We start from the raw sequence: 19719 nt of genomic DNA, 5'->3' as shown, positions 1-19719 counted from the left end.
GGTTTAAGGAAGAGAACATTTTAAGGGTTTTTACTGTAAAGCAATAATACCAGAAACTCTTTAAGTATTTTAGAACAAGAGTAGCAATAGTTTCTTATTTTAGCAATTTCAAGTTGTAATATGCATATGAATATGGAATGAGAAGAGAGGTAACTCTGTAAGTGATATTGGACATTCTTGCAGAGTTGCCTCCCTTCCATTAGATAAATTTTTATAGTCTCTTGTAATTCTGATAAAAATGGCCGTACATAAATAACTTTTACTTTGTAAAATTATGTCATTGAATTGTTTTATGTTGTTATGTATGGATGAGACTCAAATAAAGAATATATATACAATGAATTCAACATTCACAAATGTTATTATAAATCATACATCGTTTACATCATTTGTATATATTTAACAGTTTGTGTATGTATTTGTGAAATAAATACATAATCATTCCAAACATTCAGGCGGCTTATTTCCTTATACAACATCATATTCAAAGATATACTATGCTTAGACTTGATACTTGAAAATATTGATAACTGCTACACGGTCTTTCTGTAAATATAAAATAAATCACACAAAGTAGATATGTTATGCTTTAAATCCTACATGCTATAACTTGACACAATATGAATAGCCATTAGATAAACTGGCAGTTGTTATGAAAGGACCGGCTTTACATGACCCCTGATGAGGATTCCCACACATAGTACGTGTGCTCTTTTATTCAATTAAGACATATTCAATAATAATTTTACACATTTCAATAAATTTCTGCAATAAAAATATTTTACCAAAAGTTTAGCATATTATGTCTTTAACATTTTCAGAAATTACATTAATATCAGACTTAAGGGTTTGTGAAACTTTGATTTTTTAACCACTAATGCACTCCTTATACTGTTCTGTATTACCCTGCAAATCAAATTATAAACAAAACAATGAGCAAAAAAATTGAACTCAGATATGAGATTGGTTTATAAGATAACTCAAGGCATATGATATGCAACTTGTTATAACAAACAAACAAACAGAAAAATAACAGTCAAAAATCACTAATATCACAATAAAAGAATCAATTATGACTAGCTAAATAAACAAAAAGGTAATGTATGACAAATGCGAGACAAAATCCTTACCAATGGTAGGATACTACGTCATCGTGCACCTGCAAAATGCTCCCAATCGGACTATTTTCTTTTTTTTGTAAACAAGTCGTCGACTCAATGATAAAAACATTATGTTATTATTCTAAAAAATCGTTAGAATATAGCGCACCAAAGACTGCCTTTAGTACTTGATATAATTGTAAAAACGTTTAAAGTTTACTGCCTAGTTTAGTCCTGAATGCGGGATAAAGTTTTTTTTTAATTCTACATATACTCCCACACAAAAGTTATTCCACCAGACAAAAAAAATTTACAGTTGTATCAAGTACTTAAGCCAATCTTTGGTGCCCTACATTATTTTTTTTATATTCGAATAAAGAATATTTTGTCTTCGACTGGACGGGATAACAGTCCAATTGGGAGAAGTTTGCAGGTGCTCGATGACGTAACTTATCCTTGTCCATTCATTACAGAAGTCCAAACATAAAAAAAGTCAATACAACTCATGCTGGAACATAATTGTAAATAGCTACACAAATCTTTCAATCCATTTAATTGAAAAGCCATCAAACTGGCGGTTATCTCAATGACATCTCTAATGGTTAAAGGCAAAACACTCTTTCTTGTATGACAAAATATTTTGTTATCACAGATTGTGTCCCTTTTAATACGTTTGAACGTATATCAGTACATTTCTAATGGAATTTAAACGCTCTTTGCACATTGACCAAATCTGATTTGACTATAGTACGTGTTTTCGGGTGGAAAATAAACAAATTGTCGTCTAAACCTCTCATATATGCTGCCATGGTACCAAACCCGCTTTGAGTTATGAGTAAGATATCGCATAATGACAGTATAAACTGTTCTAAAATAGCTGTTGCCAATCCTTTGCAAGATTCTGATTTTATAGCTTTTAATTTTCCAAGTCTGTCGACATGAACTATTGTTCGATTAATGTTGATATATGATTTTATATTTTTTCTAGCAAGTTGTTTTATTTCTTCCGAGTCGGAGGCAACATATATAGCGTTTTGCACTTCTTTTTCGAAAGACTTTAAAAACTGCAGAAGCATAGTTCCATTAGATACTTTAAGAATTGCATCTGACGGTATACTTGGATTTCGGCCCATTCGGATGTGACTACAGACCAGTTGTTTGCCTTGCACGTGTTTATCATAGAATTCACTTGCATCGTTCAATATTGTTTCACCAGGTTTAAACAATGTGTGAAGTACTAAATGAATGGCCTTTTCATTTGTAACATTTAAAAGCCACTTTAATCTTGATGTGGCAAGTTTGTGTTTTCTTACTTCATCTATTGCGTAGCTGTTCACCCTTACAGCTACAACTTGTTTTGGCCATGTACGGCTGAAATCAGAGCTTTGTAGTGTTTCCTTTATCTTTCCTAAATTATCAATATAGTTTAATTGAATATAATTTCTTTTAGACACGGTTTTAACAAAGTTGTAACACAAAGACCAATCGTAACTGTTTGGAAGTAAAATATTATCTAATTTACAAGGCTTGTCCATGTCGATTACAAAAACTCTATTTGTAAGTACGGCCATTAAGAATGTTGAAATTATTCCTTTCTGGCGGTCACCCCAACCTCCGCAATACATTGATGAATCACATTTGTAGACAAGAAACCTTTGTTTTTTGCAATAAGAAATGTCTGATAATTTAATATTTTGCAATACACCATCTCTTAACGTTTGTCCACCTTTAAACGCCAAACAACCATTTTCTTTCACAATACGTCTACTCCAAAGTGTTGGGCGATTGAATCTTTGTGAAAAATTCCCGCTTTGGTACTTTGAAGTGTTTTCCTGTAGCATGTTCCCGCTTTGGTACTTTGAATTGTTTTCCTGTAGCATGTTCCCGCTTTGGTATTTCGAAATATTTTCCTGTAGCAGCGTTTTGGCAATATCAAAATTTGAGAATACCACGTACAGGAGAATTGTAAATGCAACTCCCAGTCCCTGAAAGTAGGTAAACATTTGTCATAGTTATTGAAATAAATAAAGAAAATTCCTATGATTGATATATAAAGTATAAAATATGATCAAAATGACCTACATTTTAAGAGGTCGTTCGAAATGATTGTGCGGAACAATTCATTATTCAATCTTTGCTGCTTTTATGACAAAAATTTTCACATTTAGCGCGACCCCATTCAGGTAACAATCATCTAAAATGTTTAAAAGTATAAAACTCCACTTGCACTTTCTAAGGAAGTAGACATTCATTCTTATCTGAGACATAATGGGCCTTTAACGTACTCTAACTCTACATTATCAACATTTTGTTAGTTTCATGTGTCAATTATGATATTAAAATAGAGAAAAACAAAATCCCTAAAGAACGCTCAAAACGGCAAAATTGAAACTTTTTATGGCTCGGTGTAACTGAGCCTGTTCATGAACGGCAATGGAAAATGCAAGGTACCGTTCACTAACACTTTTACCGTCTTAAGCATGATTCAGAATTAAAACATTTTGTTTTTGGAAACATCTGCAAACGACATAATTACTAAAATATTTGAGCCGTGTCACAACAAAACCAACATAATGGGTTTGCGACCATCCGCGCAGTCTGATCAGGATCCATGCTGTTCGCTTACAAACCCTATAATAAGTAGAGAAACTGATAGCGAACAGCATGGATCCTGATCAGACTGCGCGGATGCGCAGGCTGGTCTGGATCCATGCTGGTCGCAAACCCATTGTGTTGGTTTTGTCGTGACTCGGCTCATTTCACGTTTTGAACACAAATATTGAATAGGCTACGATCTCAGCCAATCGATTTATGGAATTAAAATGCCAATCAAGTACAAGTAAAAATATGTAATGGTTAGAATAGATAGACAATTCAAATGATAAAATCTATACTTGCTTCAGTTCCGATGTAAACAACATATGAGCCGTGTCACGACAAAACCAACATAATGGGTTTGCGACCAGCATAGATCCAGACCTGCGCATCCGCGCAGTCTGATCAAGATCCATGCTGTTCGCTATCAGTTTCTCTACTTGTAATAGAGTTGGTAAGCGAACAGCATGGATCCTGATCCTGATCAGGATGGTCTGGATCCATGCTGGTCGCAAACGCACTATGATGGTTTTGTCACGACACGGCTCATATGTACTTTGCATGTTACGTTAATATACGTTAAAGCAACACGCCTCCAGATTCATATTAATTTTCATAAAAATTTTGGAAATGTATTTAAAAGTAAAATATTGTGAGGTAAACAAATAGAGCAATTTACATATTGCAATCGGCATTTACAATCCAAGAAAATTACCAAAAAGTGGTCAACATATATATATGCAAAAAAACAAACAAACAAAAACAACAGCCGTTACTGCATTAGAAACGCGGTATAAATATGGTGACAAAATACTTTAACTGCGCATAACATGCAAAAAAACTTGGATCTTGAATGTTACCTTTCTTAAAATCTGAGTACATTTTTCTCAATAATTATTTTCTTGAGATATTATGGCTCATCTGGAGGCGTGCAGCTTTAAAACACCTGTCCTTTCAATAAAATATGTTACATAATTTCAGTTTGACTTGAAATAGGGAAAAAACGCCGAAAACGACAAAAAATGAAAATGTTGCAGACTCGGTTTGATTGAGCCTGTTCATGGACGGTACTGGAAAGTGCAATGTAGCCCCCCCCCCCCCCAGCACCGGCTTAAGTAGAATAAGGAAAGTACATGTATATGGCATTTTATAATTAGTTCCTTATTTCATTAAGATCATACTCTTAAATAAGTTGCATCACACTTCAGTGACAGTCTGTGAATGGAAGAAAATTAAAAAAAGTGCAGCATTTCTCATCCCCAGCACAGGCTAAATTAGTTTATAAATTAAAATTGATCATTTAGTCACTAAATAAGCGTTATAGACTCCGACATGTTCTTTTATAAAACATCGATTGATGAGCGCATTCAAAATGTGGTAGAGGACATTTTCCATCAATCTACTTACTGTTCTAAGTGAATCAAATGCGTATTGACATTGAAATGATTACGTTGACATTGAAATGATTACGTTGCTATTCATTAACTGCTTAATAAATTAATGTAAAATAGAGAAATTGAAAAAAATGCAGACTGGCTTTGATTGAGATAAATAATGGGCGAGGCTGGCTTTGATTGAGATTGTTCATAAAGCCAGTGGTACCTACAAATCATTTCATTTACCGCAAAATTTACTGCAAAATTTACTGATGTCACATCGTTATTTAGTCATAAATAGCGTCACTTGGCTGTATATCAAAATGCACATTTTGTAATGAATTCGAAAGAAAAATAAAACGTTTTGTTCACAATTAAGAAAAATGGCCGAAAATTCTATTGACGGCAGATTTTGGGCCCGCAGTTTATACCGGGCCTAGACACCCTCCAGAAACGGAAATGGACTGTTAGTTCTGGCTTCCAAAATTTTATAAGCCACTTTTTAAACATTTTTTCTTTCTGTTCTGGTACAGTTCATTGAGTAAATGAAGGCAATAGTACTGGTAAAATACTTGAAGTCTCCTTAGGAATGATGCGGTGGCTAAACTGTGCTCTGGTAAATTCAATGTTGCTTACTGTTGTGATCCGTAGTACCAACCACCAACATAAACTTTCGTTAAATGTTTGCATAAACCAGACACCAATGACCATCATTAATGCTTGTTATAAAGTAGTGTTCATATGTTTGGCCTTGTCGCAACATGTATTTGTCATTTCGGACACTAAGTCACTAACTGTAAGTAAATGAAAAGACATTTTCAAAAGCATCTCTCTGTTCCCTTTCTTTCCTGGTTAACTAGGACTTCTGAATGTAAGTGGTTCATGTATTTCTATCTTATATGCCCTCAGGATGCATTTTCCTATCTTATATGCCCTCAGAATGCCTTTTCCTATCTGTTATGCCCTCAAGATGCCTTTTCCTGTCCGTCCTTAAATTAACGTTACATCACTGATGGCAATGGTATATTGGAATAACGAAGGTAAGTCAAAACATAAGGTAGACAAATTTTAACATTATCTGCCCACTGATCACTAAAGTATATATTTTATTATGACAGTGCTTTTAAATTCTATCTAGAAAACATGATAGTACCAAAGGATCTTTTTCTATACAATATACTTTATCAAGCAATAGTTCCACAAAATAACCACCCAGGCTTGAACTTTGGGAGTTACAGATCTTTCTTACAAGCAAATGTATCTGCTATAAATGTTTTGTCCCAAAAGATTTTGCGACGTAAAACATGAACATGTATGTTTGGATTTATTTCTTCTTCAAGATAAAGTTTTTCCAAGCAGCAGATATCCCTTAGTATCCCTTTTCTCAAACACGAATACGAACAGAAGATTCGAACAGAAGATTCGCTGTCATCGATTGACTCAGGAACCTTGTGTCCATCTGGAACAAAAGATCACTGTTTTTGATGGAGATCAAATAGATTAGAGATACTACATTTTGTAAATATTGATCAACATATATTAATAAGTATGAATTAAACATCAACCAAATAAGATAACAGTAAAAATATTAAATTATATTATTACATTGCTTTTTATTAAATTTTAATGATTGTTGAGTTAAACTTAATTTAAAACAAACGGCCATCATTCAAAATAAGACAAAGTTTGATGACTATAAGTTTGTTAGTTTTATTATCTCGCAATTTACAACAAGTTTTAAAAGCTACCTGTATGATCTTGCCATTATCATATTTGGCAATGACACAAAGAAATTCCTAAACAGTCATTTTGAATTTTACTTGTGTTCCCACAATGGTCAACTTTATAAAAAGCGAAAAATAAATCAAAATTGAGTACCAAAAATAATAAACCAAATGTTAGACTTATGTTCCGGATTTGCTTCCGTAGAACAAAAGATCGTCAACAACCGAAGTAACATTATCGATTCATTCTTTTTGTTTCGTATAAATAATAATTAAATGACACATGGCGATGCTATCGAAGGAAAAGCAAATAATACGCGTGTAGGTGATTTGGTTTTGCATGTAATTTTAAAGTATTTTTATAATAGTATTTTTTTTTACAATGACGCAAGCATAAACTCGAAATTTCGAGTTAGTAAGTCGAAATTTCGAGTTAGTAACTCGAAATTTCGAGATAAGTAAGTCGAAATTTCGAGTTAATAAAAAACATACACCTGGCATTAATGCTCTTCCGTAACTATTCGCTGATTTCTATATTGTTTAAACGTTATCGTGGAAAAAAATACTGGGTTAATTTAAACCTACCTATATCACGTAAAAACCTTGTACTTTACTGGCATGCGAGCAGTTCCCGTACAGAAGCAGTACCCGTATTTTTCATTTAAACGCTTGATTTTTACTTGCATTCTTCAAAAATTCATTTCAAATCAAGCAGATACATAAACGAGACAAAATCTAAGTGTCAGTTCGGCAGTACGTATAAAAAGTCTCATTTTAAATCACTTTCACCTGTGCGTCGTCAAAACTTGACCTTGTTTTCTCGGGGGGATTCCGTCCTTGCGCGCATGCGCAAAAATACTTACACGTGAGGCTTGTTAAAGGGTTTTCCACTAATACCACCTGTTTACAGATAAGTAGGCAATGTGATCAAAACTTGTTTAAATATCAGAATTTTGACCAATATTACTATATAAAATAATTTTATGGCTTTGATGCGTAAAATATCATGCATACAAGCATGCTATTGCATGAGAATGCGTTGGGGTAACGGTACCGGGTAATAGATATGGCTGCGTTTAGTCTACGCTCTATTTTCTGAATTACATCTATTTATCTCTTAGATAATGGTCTGTTCAACAATTGTAAATGAAAAATAGGTCCGATATAATAAAATTGTATAATTATAATGGGTTAGATTTTATGTACGGGAACTACTTCTCTCCATACAAAATAATGGATAATTTCGGTACCCCATATGAGGCCTCATAAGTAAGGGTTATTCTATGTTTAGAACATGATGGAATTTCCATGATTTGTGTGACGAGCCGAATATTGATGTGTAAAATTCAAATTTTGGTGAGTGAGCGTAAAAAAAAATAATGTTTAAGTAACTATGATTTTTGTACGGGAACTGCTCGCATGCCAGTACCGCCAAACGGTTCAGAAGTTCCAAAACGAAGGTTGTTGGAAGCCGTTTTATATACAATATGGGCACCACCATACTTATTTTCTGTGACGTCACAAACAATGCGCGTGAAATCTACTGGTATGGTAGCGTAGTTGGAGCAAGTTTTAAAATGGAAAAAATCGCTACATAAAACCGCTTTTATCTTTTAAATTGCAAATGCAAAATTTCATCCGTAGCCTACTGTATCTGTTTTACATAATTAAATCTACTCCCGCCGAAGTTTCTAATTTCTGTAGAACACCACGGATGGACACTAACATATACTTAGAAACATTTTTATTTTAATTTTGTCCTACACTGTTTGATGACGTTAAAACTTTAATTAATAGATCTACTAGATCTATATGCATTTATGCACAGACTTCTCTTATTCTTAATGTTTTCTTGTTCATATATTTTATATGCAATGTAAGAAACTTGTACAGAATATATATACAAACCAGAAAAACTCGTTTTTGCTCTGGTAAACTTAATCCGAACATTTTCTTATCTCATGAAAACAATCCAGAAATGATCTATTTTTTACTATATCACCGTCTTGCGCTTTGGGGTCTTAATGACATCATGCGCAAACGTCATCAATGACGTCAAAAGCCACAATAAGTAGTTTGTTTACAGTTAGAAAATAGACCTGTGTAATTGATAATGTGCATTTAAAAGCGAAAAAATTTAGTAAATGTTCATAATCTTTTTAAAAATCTTTAATGCACATTATGCCTTGGAAATAAATATTTTTTTATGCTTTAAGAAAGGACCAACACGAATTTTAAAATAATTTCAGTTTACTGATAAATAGCACAGATACTTGGGGTTTGGAGCTCAAAACGCCTTTAAAATCCAAATAAAATGCATATTTGTCAATCCCAGGACATGTACTGATTATATATATCAAAAAATCTTAATATATGCCGTTTTGAAAAAAAATCATATTGCAACAACTATAATAATACACAAGATAAAAATGTTCGCCGGAAAAAATCCGCACCCCTACCGTCATAATCACCATGTATTTTATTCCATTTCCAATATTTTCACATAATCCTTTGGTCCATCGACACAGAAGATATAATTCTTCACGATGATGGTCAATTTTAAACTTCAACGGTAATATAAACAACGCAACAGCCGAAATAAACATCAATATTATCGCCGTTTTTTTTCAACGACAAAATCTTTCGATAAATTCAATGGACCAGACGGCTATGAACGAAGCTATCCGATTATGTGGCCCCAGCTTTGCCGTGTGCAAAATGCGCAGCGCTTTTAAGTTTGGGAACCACATAATCGGATAGTTTCGTTCATAGCCGTCTGGTCCATTGAATTTATCGAAAGATTTTGTCGTTGAAAAAAAACGGCGATAATATTGATGTTTATTTCGGCTGTTGCGTTGTTTATATTACCGTTGAAGTTTAAAATTGACCATCATCGTGAAGAATTATATCTTCTGTGTCGATGGACCAAAGGATTATGTGAAAATATTGGAAATGGAATAAAATACATGGTGATTATGACGGTAGGGGTGCGGATTTTTTCCGGCGAACATTTTTATCTTGTGTATTATTATAGTTGTTGAAATATGATTTTTTTTCAAAACGGCATATATTAAGATTTTTTGATATATATAATCAGTACATGTCCTGGGATTGACAAATATGCATTTTATTTGGATTTTAAAGGCGTTTTGAGCTCCAAACCCCAAGTATCTGTGATAAATAGTGGTTTTAGAAAATGTTTTAAAATGCTTGTTACCTGAAGAAAGTAGCGATAATTTAATGTGAAATAATTTTCACAAATGTAGCAAAATGTAAACAAAGTAGTAGGCCTAGATCTATTTTGACTTCCATACAAACTGCTTGTTCTCTATATAACTGAACTTATTGCCAAAAAAGCAACAGATGAAAAAGACACTTCAGGTAATTGACCAATGAGTAACTTTTTGGATATTACTTAAAAAGTAGATCTACATCAAAATTAAAACTTGGGCATTTAAACATTATGCTTACAGGGACAAAACAACAAAGGAGCCCTTTTGTGCCTTCAGTAATGCCAAAGGGACCTGAGATGTTCTTCCGTCATTTAAGCTACACTACTTACGTCCGTTTGTTTTTTGTTTGAGTTACAATTAAGTCACAATGACACAGTATAGGTCATAATTTATGATGTTATAGCTTTTAATGGTGGAGGAAGACCTCAGGTTACCTTTCCGTGCATTATTTCAAGCGTTACGAGTGTACGCCGAGTGCCGTTTTTTCGCCGAAGGATCGCCAGAGACTTATATATATAGTTATGTGTTATAACTAATGATTTAGGGGATATGTAAGCTAATTGTACTACTATTGTCTTTATCTATAATTATGAAAATAACATCAAACTTGTGTACATATTGAATGTAAGAGAAATAGCACGAAGTCTAACGTGTACACTGTTTTAAATAGTTCAAAAGTTATTTGCTTTTAGAAAAACAAAACATAGCCAGGTGTCTCTCTTGTAAAAAAAGATGGATTTTACTTCCTTTTTTTTTGTAACAAGTTTAGATTTTTCTTTGTTACTTTTTTTTTGTTTCACCATCACTTAACATGAGACATAATCAAGGAAAATATGCTTTATTTAAAATGATCTGTATGACTTTAATACAAACACAATAGCTTTTAAAAATGCACAGCTAAAATGTAGTATCGCACGATCATTTAACTTCCTTAAAATATTTTTAATGCGTATAATGTCAATGTTGTAGACAATAAATATTGTCTTTAACATTTTTGTTCTCAACTATAGTCTTTCATTTTCCATTCGAAATATTTAAGTTAGAGCTCTATTTCATTACAAAGTTTAATGCCTCACGTACATAAAGCATGTTGGTATAAACAGACTCGCCAATTTGTTATCTAAAGTCGGCGAAAATAAAAGAATTAACACATGGTTATACATCGTTCTCGTTATATATTTATTTATGTTTTAAATATGTATAGATGAGACTATACGTATAGTAAAGAATATATATCATTGTTTTCAGAAGTGTGCATTTTTTTATTCAATAAAATAATACAGTAGAAACAATTTTCTGTAGTGATATATTTTGTAAATACTGGTATTCTTCTTTAGAGTCAAATAAACAAAAGTTGAATTGTTTGTGACGATGGATGCTGGCAATAGTTCACTGCAAAGATCTGGTTCACAGTATCAAAACTATTCTGCATAATTTGAAATGAATAGAAGTTGAATTGATATATCTAACTTAAAAATAATATACTGATTTATAGTTACAAGGTAAAATATAAAAAGACATTCCATACAGTTAACTCACTCCCTTCCATTGTGCTGCAAACGCCAAGTTGCAAACAAAATCTTTATTTTACATATAGATCTAGGTGTAAAAATGAAATAAATGTTTACTTTTCACTGATTTGATTCTTCTGAAAAAAATGATTGTAATATATTGGACAATTTTTTATCCTTATTTGGATTTTGACGAGGTTTATTAGCATTATAACGCTTAACTCAAGCTGAAAAAAAGAGAAAATTCCAAAGAAATTGTTTATATCATATTTTTACTCCCTTTCTTCATAATTGAAGTTTTGATTGTGCATAAAAAGGTAACGCATATTCGAATAAGGTAACATCCTAAGCATGTATGTAGAATCAATTAGCAGCTACGAATATGTTGATCGATCTACGCACACATTAATGATTTCAATTATGATCATTTTTTTCGAAACTTTTTCTTTTTATACGCCCGTGCGTATTTGCATAACGGTAGGTACGCTACTGCGGCGGGGCGGGAACCTTTAAGTAGTTGAACCACCGACGCTGGTTGGATGGCTTCCTCACTTGAAAAATCCAAAATCCCTGTCCTTATCTCGGTATCCGAACCCGCAGCAGTGACGGGCATGAACGTCCAAATGTACATGTAATTGACACATACGATGTACGATAGGCCTATAACATTCAATGCCGATATGACATTTCAACAACTAAAAGTCGACTCATTTCGCCAATTTCATTAACATGACGGGACTGGAAATATTTTTTTGAGATTATTACTCCATTTGATGTAGATCTATACTAATAAGGTATATGCAAAACTTCAGATCATTAGCTCCCTTCGTTTTTCCAGAATAATTATTATAATAGTGAAAAATTGAAAAGCGTTTAAACCACTCAAATCGACTGAGAATAGCACAAACATATGATTTTCAATGTATTTCTTGTATATTTCTTGGTTATATTTTATTTATATTTCTGTTTTAAGTGCTCATGTTTATCTATGTGAAAAATTAAAATTTTATGTTTTTAGGCTTATAAACCTCAGTGTAGTTCCTTTAATATATATATGATACCCTTAACCTATAGATTTTCTTTCCGTTTTTGTTTTGCATATTTTATAAGTCCTCGTTACTCTTAATTGCTCGACCTTTATTACTAAAAAGTTTAACTTCAGACTTAAGTATGATACCTATATAGATTTTCTATGCATTTAACTCATTACTCTTATGGACCTTTTAGATCTAAAAAGTTCTAATCAGACTAAGGATAATAGTTCTTATCTGTACTAATACGATATATCTATGAAAGGTTATTATATGTAGCAGATACGTTCTATAGGTCCGTTAGAAATGATTTATTCAAAGCTTTTCGTTAAGATATTGATTTGCGCATAAGTTATCAGTCCATACCTACATCAAATAGCACACACATATCGGGGGAATATTTTCAGTCCTATCATGTCAAAAAACCTTGAGTTGAGTCCCTTTAAAACTCTATTTAACATAGCAACCGGACCATCTTATTTAACTAACGTACAAAACTCATGCAACACAGACATTCTATGTTTCGATTCTTTTGAGAATCGTCAATTCTTCATAGAACGAGCATAGGATAATGGAAACTATAGATAGTTTTACTGTTAAAGAAATGATAAAAAAAAGTATTTCATTGCATAAACCTTTATTCTCTTGAAGGAAGAATTTTTTTTTCCATTAAAGAGTTTAGCAGCAAAAAAATAAATTGTTTGATTTTTAGAACGAATGGGTTTCAAAATGCTTGTATGAAACTAAAATGAAAGAGCATTGCCTTAAAAGCGAATGACAAGCGAATGACAATGCATAAAATCATTGCTAAACGTTTGTGAATGCGTGCGCGTGAGTGTGTGTGTCCGTGCGTATGTGCGTGTGGTTATATGTGCGTGCATACACGTGGGTGGGTGTGTTCTAAGCTTTTAGGCACTGAGACGACGGACGCCGGACATGTCGCCAATCATGTCCTTAAAATATTAAATTGCTAAATGGCGACCTATTAATTTTGAATTCACTGAATGCGACTTAATATACGTAATTTTTCTTTCTTTTCTATTTGACATACAGTATACATGACTAAACGATGCAAGGGAGGCTTTTGAAAGCAATATATGCATCAGGCTATGATATTTTATTCCGGAACATTTTGATTCCGGAACATTTTATTTCATTTACGTACATTATTCATGTTTAGTGTCCTGTTTCATTGGTCATATAATGAAAACGCTGTATTTCTTATAAATTATGTGTGTTGATTTCATAGAAGAACAAAAGTGGATACTATATTGATTTCCGTTCGCCTTTTATTATTCATAGTGCTTGATAGAACCGCGTTCGTTATTTCACTGGTTAATTAATTAATATAAACTACCTTAATTACATGCATAAAGCAGTTTAGACGTTCAAAAATTAGTTAATCCATTTAATTGATTTCAACATACATTGCAAAGACAAAGTATAAGTTTAATGTTATGTACAAGACAAAAAATAATTTGGCTTATCACATAAACCGCGGCGCAAGAGTGTAATAAAGTCATTTAATAAGAACGATATTACACTAGTGTAATAACACTTTGATGTGACGTCATTTGCGCTATATAGAAACATAGCGTTATTAAAGCGCGTTACACTACAGGTGCGTCATTGAAAAAATAACTCATTTTTACAGTTTACTGTTCTTATTTTATATATGTGATAAATAGAATATTATATTCGTGTAGATTCAATACTAAATTTATTGAACTCGTTTAATAAAGCAATATTATGGCCGGCAGAGGCTCGCATAATATGATTATATTCAACTCGTTCAATAAATTTAGTATTAAACTACACACATTCAATATCCTCTTTATATTATAACATTAACTTTTATAACATGTCCTGCTTTCTAAATTTGTATGATGCACATCGTCTCAGGATTAAAGCTGCACGCCTCCAAATGAGCCAATGAATTTCAAGAAATTCAATCTTTAGAAAAATGTATTAAGATCTTATTAATAAGAAAAGTTAAAAGTTTCATTATTTAAGTAATGATTTACGTGCGGCTTATGACTTATTTCGCAGTATCAATCATTATTATTCTACTGCGTTACTTACGCAGTATGGGGTATTTATGTACATTTTGACCTCTTTTTGGTATTTGACGTGGATTGTAAGTGCCGTTTGCAATGTGTAAATTGCTTTCTTTGTTCACTTCACAATATTTACTTTTAAATACATTTTCAAAATTTTCATGAAAATTTGCATGAATTTGGAGGCATGCTGCTTTAAATAAAGCTACGTATCTTTTTACTAGAGATCCAAGATGATGTGCAAATCAATATTTGTCACTGCATGTATTGTCTTAAAAAAGATAAATTATATCGTATGTATAACCTTAAAGAAATGTGCAGTCTGTCGACACAAATATGATGCACGTCACATTAAAACACAAACGCACATTATATATATTTTCTTTTTTATCGTTTCGATAAAACTGTGTTGTAAGCTGTACGGTCGTAAAAGTGTAGACACTTCTAAGATGGCGGACAGTCAAAGTAGTAAAGGTTGTTGTATCACTTTTTGCATTTGTAACATTTTTAAAGAAATGAGTTTAAGATGTCAAAATACAACAAAATACTTTGAAAACATGAACCTTTTAACAAATTATAACTAAATACAATGCGAGATCCTCGATTCAATTTTCAGTTTACCTGATTGGCATTGTTTAGTACAAGATACCCCAAAACATAACAAAATGGATTTTTTCAATACGATACCGAGGCCCAACACGTTGTTTATACACATTTTGCATTGGGTATTATGGCAAGATATTTTCAATAAAATATTAAAGATGAGAAAAAGAGACATCCACCTTTTCCATATTGACAGTCCGTCATCTTGGAAATGTCTACACAGCTTACAACACAGTGAATATAAGAACTTATTATATTTCCCTTTATAGCTTAATATTAGATGCTCTTAAGACAATATGAAATATACGTTATAAATTCTGATAAAAATACATACCCAGAAAAATCGTATCTGCTCCGTTAAACTAAATCCAGCCATCATGTTATCTCTTAATCAATTCACAAATTTAAATCCACATCAAATATTTACTAGAAAAACACTCATATTTAAACTCGTAAAAATATCGAAACATACATGGATGCAAATATGTTCAAAAAGTGCTTTTTTTAAATAAAAATATAAAATGAGAGTATCAAATTATTTACTCCAAGAAAACTCGTTTCAGTCCCAGTAATCCTAAACAAACCATTTATTTATTTCATTTAGCTATTTTCTAACGAAGTTCATATCAGGAGTTAAAAACCCCGGTGAAATGAAGATACAGAAATGAAACAGATATTTCACCATCTTATTATATATAAGAGGTTATTCATTTCAACATCAAACAAACAAATACGCACAAAAACCCAACAACTTGAAATTCGATATCGTCTAAATCCCACACTATGTGTCATATCTTGCTGAAACTTAGAAAATCTTCAAAAATCCAAAAGTGTGGCTCTTAAGTCTTAACCTTCTGTACCTTAAATTGTATGATGCCGGACAATATTAAATATTCATAATGATATCCCAACATTAATAATTGACCAGATCCAAAATAGAATTAGTACAAGTCCAAAAATACACATAAATCGAGGGTAATATATTAAGGTAAAATAAGGGTAATATAATAATCATATGATCAATTTTGTTTTTTTTTTTGGCAAAAATGTTAATAAAGATTTACCACGAAGCGTCTTTTATATAAATAACAATTAGATATATTGGAATTTATTATTTATAACGAATCCGCATGACGAATATTAACTTAAATATGCTGTGGTTTTTGGTTTATTTATGTTCGGCGCAGGAATTAACCATATCAGCGTCTATATAGAAGTCTCAGAAGGGACGTTTTTTTACGCGTCTTTCTGTAGCCTGTCCTTTGTTCGTAGGTGGTAGGAGCCGACAATACTTCCTAGGCATCAGGTTTCTATCAAAACGGTTCTTGTTAGCGCCAAAATCCCAATTTAATCAAGACAAGTTCGTGATATTGACCTTCTGTGTGCCTTTCCGTGACGTGCACGCCTCTGGAGGAATGTTGTGAAGGACTCTTTTTAGGTTGGGTTAAACGTCGCACCAACACAGAATAGGTCATATGACGATACTCCCGATTAACTGGTTGGGAGAAGGATTTCACGTCACTGATTTAATATCTACTCTCGTTCTAGCTGACACAACCAGTACGGCGAGCCCATGCACGACTATTGTACAGTCCGAAATTCTGAACAAAAAGTCCAAATTCGGTTAAAATTGTTGAATACTGATATTGTATTCTCTTTAAAGTGTGTAAATGTGTTAACTCCCGCAAAGAAATTTGATATCAGCTGTTATCGACTTTGTTTGAAGTCTCTCTTATTGTCTATAATCTTTTCTCAGGTTACCTAGCCGACTTATCCATGAATTTTTCATTGACAAGGTAATGAAGGGTTGAGGAAAATCAATTGAAAGTAACTTTTCTCGAAGTATATAACAACATAGGGCTGTGCTTTGTAACACCGCACTTTGGGGTCAAACGCACTTTGGGGTCCAATTTCGACCCCAAAGTGCGTTAAACGGGTACATATGCATTTTTCAACATCAGGCAAACGACCGCACTTTGGGGTCAGAGAAAATTTATGTTCATTATGTTTTAAATAATATAGTGTAGTCAAAGCCAATGGTAAACAAAAATCAAGGTATTAAATAGACACAAAACATGTGCCCTGAATCAATAGGGATTTAAATGGTCTTGATTATAGTAAGTGAAGAACTTTCACAAAATAAATCACCAAAAAAAGAATTTGTATCAATGCAGCACGCCTCCAGATTCACGCTAATTTTCATGAAAATTTTCATGAAAATTTTGAAAATTTATTTGAATGTATAATATTGTGGAATAACCAAAAGAAAGCAATTTGCACATTATCAATGGCACTTATAACTTACGTAAATTACCAAAAAGTTGTCAAAATATGCACAAATAGCCCTTAATGCGTTAGTAACGCAGTAGGAATATAGTTGTAAATATTGAAAACTCAGTCATTGACCGCACATAACATGTAAAATATTACTTGAATCTTGAATCGTTTTACATTTCCTATAATCGTAGTACATATTTCTCAAGTTTGATTTTATTGAAATATTTTGACTCATCTGGAGGCAGGCAGCTTTAAGCTTAAAATATGTTTTTCTAAAATTTTCCATTTATTTTAAAAGAATGTACACCTTTCAATAACTTCATTGTTTTTAGCTAAATGCATCATTTTCCCGTTTGTTATTTACACATTTTACAGAAATATGATTTTACCAGTGGTCGACTTGGTTTAAAGTCAATGCCCCTCCCCCCGCTATACTCAGGGGGTGGGGTTGAGTGGTGCATATTCATTCACCAATCAACAGCCCTTTCCAAATAGACACTAATATAATAGTAGATAATAATTAAAAATAATACACTAATTATATAAAATACATATGATTTAAAAAATGGGCCGAAAAAGGTCGGCCGAAACCAGACTTGCGCGGCCAAAAACGACTGGGCCGATTCCAAAAAATGGGTCGAAATGTGACCAAACTACTGTGCTAGTTTTATACTCAACTATGGGCTGTTATGAGATGTGAAGGCTGTTTTGATTGGCTAAAATATGTACGAAAAAACAAACTAAAAAATGTACGAAAAACTTTAATAAAATATGAATGCAAAGCTATAAAAAAAACCAAAAAAACCCAAAAAACAACATGAATGCAAAACTGAAAAAAATGTGTATGCAAAACTTAAATAAAAATATGTATGCAAAACTTAAATAAAAATAAATGCAAATGTCACTTTTATGCCACCGTAATTTTGTTATATGAACACAATTATTGGATATTTTAAGTAGTAAAATTAATGAAACTTTTATCACTTAAGCATATTGACCGCCATCTTGTACTCAACCTCAAATATTTCAATGTCGAAGATCGAAAATAAGTCAGTTCTCAGTATTTAAGCAGAACTCAGATTACACCTTTAGACCTCTGGAACCCAAAGTGCGTTGATATGTAGCATATTAACGCACTTTGGGGTCAATTTCTCGATTTTGACCCCAAAGTGCGTTTGACCCCAAAGTGCGGTGCGAAGTTTAACGCACTTTGGGGTCGGACCCCAAAGTGCGTTTGACCCCAAAGTGCGGTGTTACAGTGCTTTGTATGCAGGGGATTATACATTTTATTTAAGATTTAAATAAATAAAAAAAAACTTTTTGTACTATATAAGATATTCAGATATAAATCTGAATCGGTGTTTTTTATGCAACGGTCATTTAAATTAACAATTCTGACCAATGTATGTAGGCTTTGATCATACGCCGAACACTGAGAAAGTTATCCAGCTCCCTTACTAGGGTGGGTCAATATGTAATGTAATATGGTCAATAAATTAAAAACAACAAAAATATTTTACGATTTTCTATTTATCCCTTTCGAAATAATCTCCTCCAACGGAAGTTAAAAGTTAAAGACGTTTTATCCAATTTTCACCATAGTCTTTCTTGGGTATACCTTTCCATAACTGGAAAATGGTCGACGACCCAAGTCTATTGCTACAGTCTAGAGAAGAGGAAAAAGTCTTGAAAAAAGATGAATGTTTAAGGACAGCAGTCACTCGTTTGTCTAGAAACAAATCAATTACACTACAGGAGTGTGAACAGAAAATAGAGGCCTGTCTTTCAGACCAGTCGAAAGACGATTTTTTAATTTTTTCCTTTAAGACGACATCTCCATAAAACTTGGGTTTGATGACAGAACGGCCTCTAGAACATGAATTTGGACAACAGTTCCACAAATAACGTACATAACCTTCTTGACATAATTCCTTGGCAATGCATCGTCGATGAACAGTTTAGTGGCCTAAACCGTGTTATTACACTTGCGAACTGGTGTATAATAGAACCAGCTTTCATATAATTATGAAAACTGCGGAAACATTTTCAGTAATTTTTGAACGCATTTATCTCGATTCATCTTCTGGTCAAATGTTAGCAAATGAGGTATTTTTTGGCAGTTATTTGTCTAACTGAATATATGCATCCACCCGAACAGTTGCAAAAGATATTTCATTGTTGCCACAAATATTACAAAAAGTATCATTACAAA

General features: G+C 32.7%; 1 protein-coding gene across 2 annotated transcripts; it reads right to left on the bottom strand.

Annotated features, from left to right (window-relative positions):
* Positions 1–951: 951 nt before the first annotated feature.
* On the bottom strand, positions 952–15886 carry LOC132752886 (uncharacterized). 2 transcript variants are annotated; one of them, XM_060743283.1, is made up of 2 exons: positions 15565–15886; positions 952–3085 (listed from the first exon to the last, which is right to left on the bottom strand). In XM_060743283.1, exons 1-2 carry the CDS (start codon positions 15607–15609, stop codon positions 1796–1798), a joined length of 1335 nt encoding a protein of 444 aa, XP_060599266.1. In that variant the 5' UTR covers positions 15610–15886; the 3' UTR covers positions 952–1795. The 2 variants fall into 2 exon arrangements, with proteins under 2 accessions (XP_060599266.1, XP_060599267.1); XM_060743284.1 differs by lacking the exon at positions 15565–15886 and adding an exon at positions 8704–8786.
* Positions 15887–19719: the final 3833 nt, after the last annotated feature.

This window comes from Ruditapes philippinarum, unplaced genomic scaffold, assembly GCF_026571515.1.
Source record: "Ruditapes philippinarum isolate M1 unplaced genomic scaffold, ASM2657151v2 ctg421_1_1_1_1, whole genome shotgun sequence".
In the NCBI taxonomy this organism is placed as follows: Eukaryota; Metazoa; Mollusca; class Bivalvia; order Venerida; family Veneridae; genus Ruditapes; species Ruditapes philippinarum.
Note: the sequence above shows the minus strand (reverse complement) of the source record. Positions and strands in the feature narration are given on the sequence as shown.